Raw genomic sequence first — 12,298 nt, forward strand, 5'->3', positions numbered from 1 at the left:
TTTATGTTCATTATGAACTATTTTTTTGTTCATTTCAACTATTTTTTTTTGTTCATTTCAACTATTTTTTGTCCATTTGAACTATTTTTTTGCCCATTTGAACTATTTTTATGTTCATTTGAACTATTGTTTTGTTCATTTCAACTAAATTTTTATGTCCATTTGAACTATTTTTATGTTCATTTGTCGAACTATTTTTTTCTTTATTTCATAAAATGTTAATAGTTTAAATATTAGACAATAATTCAAATGAACTGATATAGTTCAAATGAGCATTAAATAAACTCGTTTGAACTATAATTGTTCATTTCAACACACATGGCACCACGTTCAACGAACAATAGTTCAAATGAACAATAGTTAAAACGGGAGTAGTTCAAATGGGATAGCATCAATTGTCTTTGTCCTAAAATCTGAATGAGGTTAAATCTGCAAAATTATAATTTCTACTCCTTCATAGATGAATGAAGCACCCGTTTATATAAACAATATCTTTCATTGAATAAATTTTGCAACCGTAAATTATGAGGTATTTAAATGGGACAGCAAGAATACACCCTCGCCCCCCCCCTCACCCCTTCTTTTAAGGCATTTTCCTGTAACTAAAATAAATAGTTTTTTAAAAGATTTCTTTTTTTATTTCATATCAGATGGGGTTATACACTGAATATCCGGTTGGTAAGGCTAGTTTTTTATTGTTTGAGTATAATACACATTTTTCTTGCCCCCCCCCCCCAAAAATGTTTAGGGGGGGGCCAAAAAAATTTTCACGCGTCGCGATTTATATTTACATCTCCCCCCCCCATAACAAAATGTCTAGTTGCACGCCTGAAAATGTATTTAGGTTAAAACTCATTTTTAACATTTTGAGAACATAGACATTCATCTTATTATAACCTTCTTTTAATAATTGTTAATGATTTTTATTATTAATTATATAGGGTGTCCCACGATTACGAAACATGACTGTTGATGAATAGTTTTGATTGTCTTCTTCCATATACTGTATTGGATATTAGAGAAAATTTTTTCAGTTTATTTCGTTTAAAAAAATTTTACTCAAATATATTTTACTTTGAAATTAATTTTACTATAATTTGATTGCCATGAAATATTTTTTATTACTTTCTTTGCTATCAAACAACTTAGTAAATTATGGAAAAAGTGCATTTAAAACTATTTACAAACTGTCATGTTTCGTGGGACACCCGTATCTTATAAGAGATAAAAGTAATAGTATGGAGACAAATTTAAATTAAATTAATCTTTTTTAACTTATATTTGCATGCTTTATCTTGAGTTTTTATAGGCCAATTTGCATTTGTTGTTGATGCTATTTTCTTTGTCCTAAATAAAGTGAACAGAATTATATGATTTTTATAATATGTACGCGTAGTAAGACATTGTTATTTCTTCGGTTATAAAGGAAATTTTGAGAGGTAATGTTTTGTTATTATGCAAATACAAAATACATACTCTCAAAAACTTGTAAAAGAACACATATAGTGTGTGTTAAAATCAGTTTTTAGACTTGGTTGACAATTAAACCTTTTTTTAGGTTTTAAGGTAAAAAATACTACATGCACAAATGCACTTTTTAAATTTTGTGCCCCCCCCCCCTTTTAAATTCATAGCTTCAGGCCTGCGATTAACTATGGTTTATTATCATACCATTAAGTTAGCAGGCAAACTGTTTTCAACTTGAAGGGGAAATTTAATAGACAATCGCTATCTTTAAAAAAAAACTATTTTTTGAACGTGGGCGATTTTGAAAGGAATGAACAAGTCAGGGTGGAAGACTCAAGAAACGATCCAGCTCAAGGCCTAATCATAAACAAACGTGGAATAGGTGTTGGGAATTATTTATAAAAAATTTTCAACCTTATTTTTCTCTTTCAATTCTGATCATTAAATCATATACTAATGTTAAAAAATCTAAATCTCTTCCACCGGATGTTTACATAAAAGATGAAATGTATATAGAATGAAAGATTAGTAAAACTTAACTTCCTTAACTAAAATAAAAAGTTTAAATATTATGATTGAAAACCTGCAGAAATAAGTGTCTAAGTATGCAGATAAGTGTGCAAAATTGTCAAACTTTCTACGGATCAAATTAGAAGGAAAACTTCAGCCCCCCCTCCTTCAACCTTAGGAACAAGGAGGATCAGCACTTGTTCAGGTATAAGCTACAGGAACTGAATAACTGAGGTTGTATTCCTTTTATAGTTGCTCGTGCAGGAATTTTTAAACCACTTTTTTCGCCCATATGTCACCCCCGGCCCTAGGGTAGCGAATGGTTCCCTTTAAAAATGTCAGCCAATTTGGTCCAGCCGTTTGGTCAGCTATAGCTGACCATTGTGACCAATATTAATAAAAGCGTAAAAAATAATATTAAAAGTAACCCTGGTATTAAATAATAAATAATGATTAAAAGTTTTTTCAGGAAAACCTGTTCCAGATTAAATTTAGCATAAAGTAAAATTACAGAACACCTTGTCAAAGAATGAATAAGTTGTACTGTATACATAAAATGAAATTTCAGGGCACCCTGGCTGATGAATGTTTACTAAAAATACAAAGACACGAAGGAAGAGCAATCATATAATTTTGAACAGTGACTTATACGGAACTTAAATGTAAAAAACCGTCGAAAACAGAATTTTAGCAAAATCTTAATTTAAAAATTGTAATTTTAAATGTTTAATGTTGTTAAAATTCATTTTGTTCTTGCTTTTCTATAGGGATTGGAGGATATATTCATCTAAATCCTGAAGGTAAATCACGTTATATTATATTATTATATAGTGATGGGATTATAGCCCTTGGTTCGTTTATTGGTCGTTTTTCAGCTGTTTTTGGTCTTTAAAAAAACAAGAATTTTAAGTACTGTTATACCAGAATTTCAAAAAACGAAAATATAAGAAAAAACGAACCAAAAAACGATCGTTTTAAAGGGAGTGACCGGCTATGTAAGTTAGTTGAATTGAGTATGCAGTGTTGTAGAAAGCTTCTTTTGGATTCATTTGAGAAATATAAAACTTTTTGAAGATCTGTAATTCCTGAGTTTGAGCGCAAATTCGACGTTCAAAACTCCTACTTTGGGGATGGATACGTTTTCAGAATTATGTTTTTCAAATTATTAAATAAAGACGATATAAAATGTAAAAAAATTCTACATGTAAACTAATTAGTTGTTTAAGAACAGGTTCAGAAAATAAAAATTAATCTTATCATCGAAAATAAGTAGTCTTGTTCAATTATTAGTTTCTATTTCTCATTATTCATAAAGATTTTCTGTAGATTTTCTGGAATTATTATTGAAAAGACGACATTTGAAGAATTTGAAGAAATCTGCGAATACATTAAAAGAAAATAAGAAAATCAGTATAATGAAAACGAAATAATTAATTCTATCACTGATTTATTGACAAATTTCTTTTGAGATATATGTTCCTAACCATCTAAATATATTACTGTATAAGTTTTACTTTATTTTTCGTCGTCGTTATTTAATATTTTTTAAAAACTGAAAATGTATCCACTAGAATTAATAAAAAAGAAAATATAAAAAAAACGAACCAAAAAACGATCGTTTTAAAACGAAAACAATGTTGAACCCCAAAAACTCGGGAAAGGTAAAAATTAATGAAACAAGACTATAAAACTGGATTTTCAACGTGTTAGAGATTATGGATTATTTAAAATACAGTGTGTCCCAATAAACATGGGAATTAAATATCGTTTTTATTCCAAGCGGGATTATTTTGTAAATAAAATTTCGTAGTATGCACAGTTAAAACATTTAACACCGAAAACAAGTAGTTTTGGGATTTCCAAAATGTGGTCTATCATTTTGTCACCTTCAATATTGACAGAGATGGAAATTTGTCCCGATTTTAGTCTCCGCCAATTCTTAAGATTCAAAGAAAGTAAACCTCATTCAGAAAGATAATTAGACATTAAATTTTGTTTTATGCATTTCACGACATTTAAAAATTATCGGATATTAAAGACGACATTCAAGTCTTCTCTCAATTCCCATGTTTATCGGAACACCTGGTAAATACTATTCGTGTTTGCAATATGCTTTCTTTCCCTCACGAGCTATTGAGAAGCTATTTGCAACAAAACAAAAAATTACTTTTCAATAATAATAATAATAATGATGTTATAGAAAATGAAAATCTGTTCATAATAAATATGTTGAGATTTGAGTTTAACCCAATATGTATTTATAAACATTTTTGCTTGCACAAATAGCCAAAAAAAATTATAATGAGAAAATAGCATTAAAAAATACATATGCCAGTAAAAAGCTCATGTACGTATGAAAATCTTCAGTTTTCCCTAAACCTCTGGAATCCAATTTGAATAAAATTCCCCTGCTAGAGAATGAGAGCAAACAACTTTTCTGAAACTTAGTCATAATTTGTCTCTATATTGTTACTTTCTGGTGTAAGGTTGTTAATTATAACCATTAATTTATTAAAAGAAGGAAAATGATAAGTTTCTCAAAAGTATTTATTCACATTGAAAATAAATAATCCAAATCAGATTTCTCAAATATTTCCTCCCCTTTTTTTTTCTTCACTTTTAGTTTTCTTCTTTTCAATTTTTCATTCTCTTTTTTTGTCCCTGTAAAGGTTTCCGTAATTATTGGTGTCCCATCAATGTGTCCCTATCAAGGTGTGCCTATTGATATGCCCCTATTAAAGAGTCCCTTTTGAGGTTTCCTTATTAAAGTGGACCTATTAATTGTCTCTATTGTAAGGTGTCCTTATTAAGGGGCACCTATCAATGTGTCTCTATTGTAAGGTGTCCCTATTAAGGGGCACCTATCAATGTGTCTCTATTACAAGGTGTCCCTGTTAAGAGCACATTATCCCGAAGCTTGACCACACAGTATGCTTTCCTGGTTACACGATTTTTGGCCCAGGTACTGCAATATTCTTAGAAGACGACAATTGGTCAGGGGCTGGCTTACATTCAAATTCAAAATCAACGTATTTTCTCTTTAATTAATTCTATGCAAAAAGTTAAATGACAACAAAATTCAAGTGCAAGCTTATTAATCACACCCTTTCATCAACCCCCCCCCCTCACAATATTTTTGAGTCAGACAGCTATGAAAGTTCCATCAATTTTAAAGACTAGATTGACTTTAAAGTGTCGCAACACCTTGGATTTTGGATTTGCCTTACTAAATCACATTTAAACTTTTTTATAGCTTTTGATACGTACATTTTAGAACTTTAAAACACTTACTTTTTATTCGTTTTTAAGAAGTCAAATGGCAAAATTTTTATTGATTTTTTGTGCAGGAGTTTGCAACCTTAGATTTGAATCACTGTGAACTAGACTCTAGATTCTTCCTATAGAATTGGCTGATTCATTTAGTCTGTATGTGTAGTGTGTACACTGTACTGCTTGCTCTAGCTGGTCAAAGGCGGTCGTGTTTGTATAAAATGCCTTCTTTTTGAGCGAAAATTTTATGTTTTTTTAAAAAGAAAATGGTATTGAAGGTTTTAAAAGCTAGTTTTTGTACATTTTCTTTACACTTTTCAGATTATTAAATGCCTTTTTTTCGAAATTAGAAAATGTAAATACTTTCAAACTAGAGGTTTTTGNAAGTTGAAATTTTATATTCTCATTTTGGATTTTGAAATCTCACTACCGCCAATACCAGAGTTTGAAAATAAAAGTTAAAATTTTTTATTCTCATTTTGGATTTGCAAATCTCACTTTTTATTTTTTTCATGAATCTCACTACCTTAGAACTTGACACTATATACTTTTATTTTATAAAACTGGGGCATTTTATACCTACAGAAGGCGGTCCGGTACTTGAAATGAACCGGAGTTTACAGCGTTAGTTGTAACTGTGTATATCGGTTTTTAATTTCAATTCCTTTTTTTTATTTTACAAGGTTGACAAATCATCCAGGTTTTTACTGGAAGGAGAAGAACCTGTTTCCTACAGGCTCAGGTACAATTTGAAAACTAAAAAAGAACTTGAAGTAGAAAGTTTAGATGGCATTCTGTATTTGATAATGCAGAGAATTGAATCAAATCCTGAGACCGTCCTTGCTAAAGAATTGTCGGTTTGTCAGAAAATTTTTATTCTTGCAAACTAACTCTGTTTTCAAAGATATATTGCAGTGTTACAAATACAATGTTTAAAACTTAATGCTAAAATATTTAAAATTCATAGCTTAAAAGGACTCAAGATTAACCTTTGCCTGATAGATAGATGAATGATATATCGTAGTTTCTCTAGCTGAAAATTGATTATTTTCTCTTTTGAGTTGTCTGTATAGAATTGACTCGTGGAATTATGCCGCAAAGAAATTTTAAAAATTGTTTGAATTACTTTGTTACTGAGATAGAGGTTGTGATTGTGAATATGAGGGTTATTTAAAGAAATCTATTTTCAGAATTAACAACAACAAGGAGATTATTATTATTCCAGGTAAGGATAGTTTCTACCTTTTAGAAATTTCTCAACTGTACGAATTCAAATCAAATCATTATCAAATTTAATATTTTTCTGCTTTAACAGTAAATCATAACAGTTGATAACATAACATTAGTCCATTAAATATACAGGGTGTCCAACGAACCATGACAGTTGGTGAATAGTTTTGAATGTCTTCTTCCATATGCTATATTAGATATTTAAGACTTTTTGCAGTTTATTCCTTAACAAATTTACTCAAATATATTTTACTAAGACATCAATTTTACTATAATGCCATAAAATATTTATTATTATTCTCTTTTCATGTTTCTGTATGTAAAACTACTGCTGTCGAAATGAATGGATAATATATATTTGCCTGGGACGCTAGAACCCTGCCTGCATATAACAGAAAAAATCTAGAATCTTGCTTGGACACTGGACAGTGTACAGGGTGCAGAGTTGATAAAAACCGGAATTAGGAATGTTTTGCACAAAATTTTAAGAAATTGTTTGCTTCGGATTTTAGACATAAAAACATTAAAATGTGACCAAAAATAATTTTGAACATGAAAAAAAGATCCAAGAAACCAAATTTTTTTTGAAAAAAAAAAAATTTCTATAACAAATTATGATCCATGTTTTCTTCTATTGATTTTCAAATCTTTATAAATATTCATAAGCTATTGACAAACAGTGTGTGGAATTAAAAATTATTGTGTGTGCAATTAAAAAATTATTTGTAAAATAAAAAAAAACATTGTTTTGTGGATTTTTGTCATATCCAAAGGAATAGAATATATATTAGAGAGGAATTTACTAGAAAAAAGTGTAAAACGGCCATTTTGTTGTACTGTTTCCATACTGCAGGGGTACTTCACATATTTGCGCTATATAACTTGTTGGGCCCTGGAACATCATTTTATAGAAAATCTAAAATTAATATTAAAAGAGAACCAAATTATGAAATAGGCTGGTTTCATAATTGATGCAATGATCATTTCACATAGACTCTAAGCCTTTCACTTTACAAACGATGCTTTTCCGTTATAATCATAAATCAAATGATGTTTTTATTCACCTAATTCATTTTATAAAGTTTACTTAACAGCTTTTAAAAATTTGAAATTGAAATGGATATTCTAGGGAACATACTGTATTAATGTACTCTACTGCATATAATTTGTGAACATTTACATGATTTGTATACTTCGAACGAGGGGCGGACATAAGGATTCTGTATGGGGGGGTAAATATTTTTAATTTGTCGCGCGAAGCGCGCCAAATTTTTTTTTACCCCCCTGATGTATATCAAATTATTGGTTTTAATTGGGTTTGATTTGCATTTTCCACTCATTTCTGGGATTTACTAACTCAATCTTATAAAGGCTTCATTACATACCTTTCAGCTTTCACCTTGTTTTATATCCTTCATTATAGTCATTCATTTTACATTAACTACAAAGATCTGTAAAAAAACTGAATTTATTTAATTTTAACTAAACTTTTTGGCAAACATTGACAAAAAAGGCAGTAATATAAAAAATAATAGTTTTACTCTAATAGGAAAAAGATGTTACTTTTTTAAATCTACCGCCACTGCTTCGAACTTCCTTTCAGGCTGAAAGGGACTGAACAAATTCATACCGACGGATTCTCTAAATTCCCCTCTAATATATGTTCTATTCTCTTTGGTCATATCTCTTCCAATTATGGTTAAATTTTGGTGAATAATATATATAGCAAACATTTTCCCATAAATTACATTTTTTTTCAAAAAACTGGTTTCGAGGATTTTTGTTTTCAATGTGTACAAAATATTCTTGTTACATTTTAATGTTTTCATACCTAAAATCCATAGCAAACAAAATTTTTGAAAATTTTTTGCAAAATGACATAGCGTTTAGTTACAAATCATATTAAAACTTTTTGGCATGGTTATTTTTTATACTTTATTAAAGAATTCTAATTCAAATATTTTTAGATGAAGGATACATTATTGTAGTAATGTACGTTTCCCCTTTCCTTGCTCCACCAGAAAGGCTAAGACGGAAAACTAATGAGATTGAAGACGACATTGAATGATTATAAATTAATTGGAGACTAAATATTTAAGATAGTACTTTAATGAATTGAAGAAAATAAATAAATAATGACAATATTGAATAAAATCCAAGACATTTTGTTCAAAAGTCAGAACTATTGATGTGATGTAGATCAACAGATTAATTTTTTTCCATGCAATGGAAAACTTCAATTGAGGGATCAAACAGTGAAACTCATATTTGTAAGCGTCTACATTGGATATCGAGATTAAGTTTTCAAGATAAACAATTCCACACAAAAGCTCTGATCTCAGACTGAATAAATTAAAGAAAATCTTAATTACAGTGAGATCCTTAAAACTACCTATGGAATAGGAAGACGAATGAAGCAAGCACTGTGCAGTGTACACTGTACGTAGTATACGTACACAGCCCAATTTCAGTTAATAAGTTGGTTTGCAAGCTACTTGAAAAACTATTGCTTTGTAACAACATCAAACATTCATAAGATTGTCATAATTTCAGAGTTTTACGGGTCTCACTGTATACATATGTCTATTTATGTTTAATATGTTAAGGTAAACTAACAAAGCTAACTAAACCATATTAATATTGAATATTGCATAGATTAAAGACGTTATTAACGAAGATGAAAAAAATATAAATATTCTTTAGTGTTGTTAAAAATTACAATTTTAAGAATTATAATTTAATATTCTGAAAAAATTGTTAACTGCTTTAATTATAATTCCTACATCTTTGCAATCTCATGGTGCAAATCTTTCATATTTCAAACTTAAATTATTTGATCTAACAGAATTCATAGTTTGAAATATCTAAGGTACACGATGTTAAGTTGCAAAGATATAGGGATTAGAAAATGTGTGTTTAAAGAAAGTATCTGTGCTTTCTACCTCTGCTCTTAATTTTATGAAATATATTCAAAATTCAATTAACAAGATTTGGTTTGTTAAATATTTGTTTCTTTTCAAGTCAAGGCAATTCATGACATGCAGGAGACAGATTTAAAACCGGGCCACACAAAAAGCCTTATGATTTATGATTTATTTGGCACAAAAAATAAAAAGTAAAAATTCTCTGAAAACATGTTTTATTCATTTTCTTTAAAAGTAAGAACAATAATGGTCGGGCAGTGTTAAAGCAATATTAAATAACTTTATGATAAAGATGGGCGCGAAAAAAAAACTATTTTATAAATGTGTGTATAATTTTATATCACTGTTACATTCTTTTATTTAACCTAAGACCTGGGAAAGAAGTTTGTGTGTGATTGTTTGCAAGATTAGACAATATATAAACTTTTAATTAAATCCTCAACTCTATTCTTTATTTTGGAACATGGTTTCACCAGTTCACCACACCAGACTCAAAACAAGCTGAGTCAGCTGTCTAGAAACAGGGTGACTCACAAAATGGATTTTAACCCCGTTCGTCAACAGGAGGAATAAAAAACGACGTTCATAGGATCAATCTAGAAATTAAGCAATCCGAGATTTAAACCCCCCCCTTTTCCAAAATCATAAACATTTAACCGGTGAATTTGTTGTAAAAGTTATCAACCTGTACCCCCCCCCCCCTCCCCTTTACTAATTTCATACCAAAATATGTTTTGAACCTCAATATGATAATACTACGACGTTATCGCTGGAGATGCGCGAGTTTTTTTATTTTGCCGCGCCTTAAATTGGCAACTCCACACTGTAAAGGCTCATTCAAGAGATGACACTAATGACACCTACCCATCTTAGGTTATTGGCCTTTGTCTTAACGCAAGAGAAATGAATCAATGTCTTTATTTTTATCTGAATTTAAAAGTATTTGGCATGTTTGATTTTTGTCTTTTTCAAAGGGAGCGGCTCAAAAAATGAAAGAGGATGTGGGGTGAAAGGGAGCGGCTCGAAAAAATGAAAGGGGTTGTGAGGTGAAAAGGAGCGGCTCGAAAAATTAAAGGGGGTGTGAGGTGAAAGGGAGCGGCTCGAAAAATGAAAGGGGGTGTGAGGTGAAAGGGAGCGGCTCGAAAAATGAAATGGGGTGTGAGGTGAAAGGGAGCGGCTCGAAAAATGAAAGGGGGTGTGAGGTGAAAGGGAGCGGCTCGAAAAATGAAAGGGGGTGTGAGGTGAAAGGGAGCGGCTCGAAAAATGAAAGGGGGTGTGAGGTGAAAGGGAGCGGCTCGAAAAATGAAAGGGGGTGTGAGGTGAAAGGGAGCGGCTCGAAAAATGAAATGGGGTGTGAGGTGAAAGGGAGCGGGTCGAAAAATGAAAGAGGGTGTGGGGTAAAAGGGAGCGGCTCGAAAAATGGAAGGGGCCGTGTGAGGTGAAAGGGAGCGGCTCGAAAAATGAAAGAGGGTGTGAGGTGAAATGGAGGGGTTAAGGATTGTAAATTCCTTTTTATTTTAAAAGGAAGGACACTTAACGATCTAAAGGTTGCAAGCTCTCGAGCAAACAATGATGAGCATTTGTCAAGTCAAGTCTTAAAATCTAAACCTAAAATGTACATGTTCAGGGCTACAAAAAAGTATAAATGTGCTGGGAAGATAATATTAAAGGCCAAGTCTTTGCAACACTTCGAAGGTGACCCAATCTAATGATGCAACTTTTCCCAGCTTTCTGGATCTATGTGAGGATAGAAAGAGAATAATACACATATAAACGTAAACATGTGTTCAATCATTCTATGCTTTTCTAAATATGAGAGAAGAAAATTAATTATTCTATTTATATTAATTATTCAGTTTATGTATTTATTAATTATTCAATTTATGTATCAATTAATTTATCAATTAATTACATGTGAATGTGTTAATATGTATAGAAGAGATTAGGGGGGGGGGTGAGATGCATTAAACATACATCAAACCATTTAACAATTTTATAATTTTTTAATTCAAAATTTAGATCAGATTTATCAAAACCTTTTTATATTTTACCAAAAAAAAGTAATTGAGTCTTTACCACAAACTCAAGTTTTCTAAATCCAATATTTTTGCAACCTGATGTCGCACACCTTGAATATTTCAAACTAAGAATTTGTAGATCAAATAATTTAAGTTTGAAATATCAAAGGTTTACAACATGAGGCTACACGACAAAGATGTAGGGATTAGTAAAATTAAGTTTGTGGCAAAGACTCAATTCCTTTTATCTTTCTTTAAAAACTAAAATTTTCTATTGAAGCCTATTTGTAAAATATGATCTAGAAATTGTATCTTTATTTTTTTAAACAATTTCAAATTTTATCTTTTATCTAAGTTGTATCTTTTAATTAAAAGCTCCGGTGTCCTGGGAGAACACAGTACTAATTAATGAAAATACCAGTTTCAGAATAATGAAGAATAATATTTTTCTTTTTCTTTAATCTTCTCTTTTTATTCTTCGCACTTTCTTTCAAACATGTTCATATGTCTCAATTCTTTTTCTCTCTCCCGGCCGCTTTAGAGATGTTTTATTCTGTATTCATTACGAGCTTGGGAACTCGGCTTTGACTGGACTAAGTGTCAACCAACTTATCTTTAGAATTTTAAAGAAAATTTGAGACAAATCGGTCAAGGGATTTATGAGCTATGATCAGACATTCAAACAAACAGAGATGACTACTTTATATTTATAGATTACCCCCAGCCACGTTCACTTGATCTAACCCCTCACTAGACTCTAAAAGTTGTATGATCTGAGCCAGTACAACATTTATTCGTATACTCTCTAGTCTGGACTACCCAGTGTAGAGTTGTATGATCCGAAATATTACAACATTTAGTCGTATACTCTCTAGTCTG

The 12,298-nt window shown here is 30.7% G+C and overlaps 1 protein-coding gene across 1 annotated transcript; it reads left to right on the forward strand.

The window, feature by feature from the left end:
• The first annotated feature begins 1,654 nt into the window (after nt 1-1,654).
• LOC111698248 (uncharacterized) lies at nt 1,655-8,909 on the forward strand. Its single transcript, XM_023468537.1, has 6 exons — nt 1,655-1,685; nt 2,745-2,777; nt 4,863-4,939; nt 5,931-5,989; nt 6,438-6,472; nt 8,445-8,909. The coding sequence occupies exons 1-6, from the start codon at nt 1,655-1,657 to the stop codon at nt 8,543-8,545; spliced, it is 336 nt and encodes a 111-aa protein (XP_023324305.1). The 3' UTR covers nt 8,546-8,909.
• The last annotated feature ends 3,389 nt before the right edge of the window (nt 8,910-12,298 follow it).

Source organism: Eurytemora carolleeae, unplaced genomic scaffold, assembly GCF_000591075.1.
Source record: "Eurytemora carolleeae unplaced genomic scaffold, Eaff_2.0 scaffold248, whole genome shotgun sequence".
In the NCBI taxonomy this organism is placed as follows: domain Eukaryota; kingdom Metazoa; phylum Arthropoda; class Copepoda; order Calanoida; family Temoridae; genus Eurytemora; species Eurytemora carolleeae.

Bases quoted from the DNA above. Each gene is read 5' to 3' on its own strand.
- LOC111698248 (XM_023468537.1), top strand. From the start codon at position 1,655: ATGGTTTATTATCATACCATTAAGTTAGCAG. The intron at 1,686-2,744 runs GCAAACTGTTTT...GCTTTTCTATAG, and splicing joins TCATACCATTAAGTTAGCAG to GGATTGGAGGATATATTCAT. The intron at 5,990-6,437 runs GTACAATTTGAA...ATCTATTTTCAG, and splicing joins CCTGTTTCCTACAGGCTCAG to AATTAACAACAACAAGGAGA.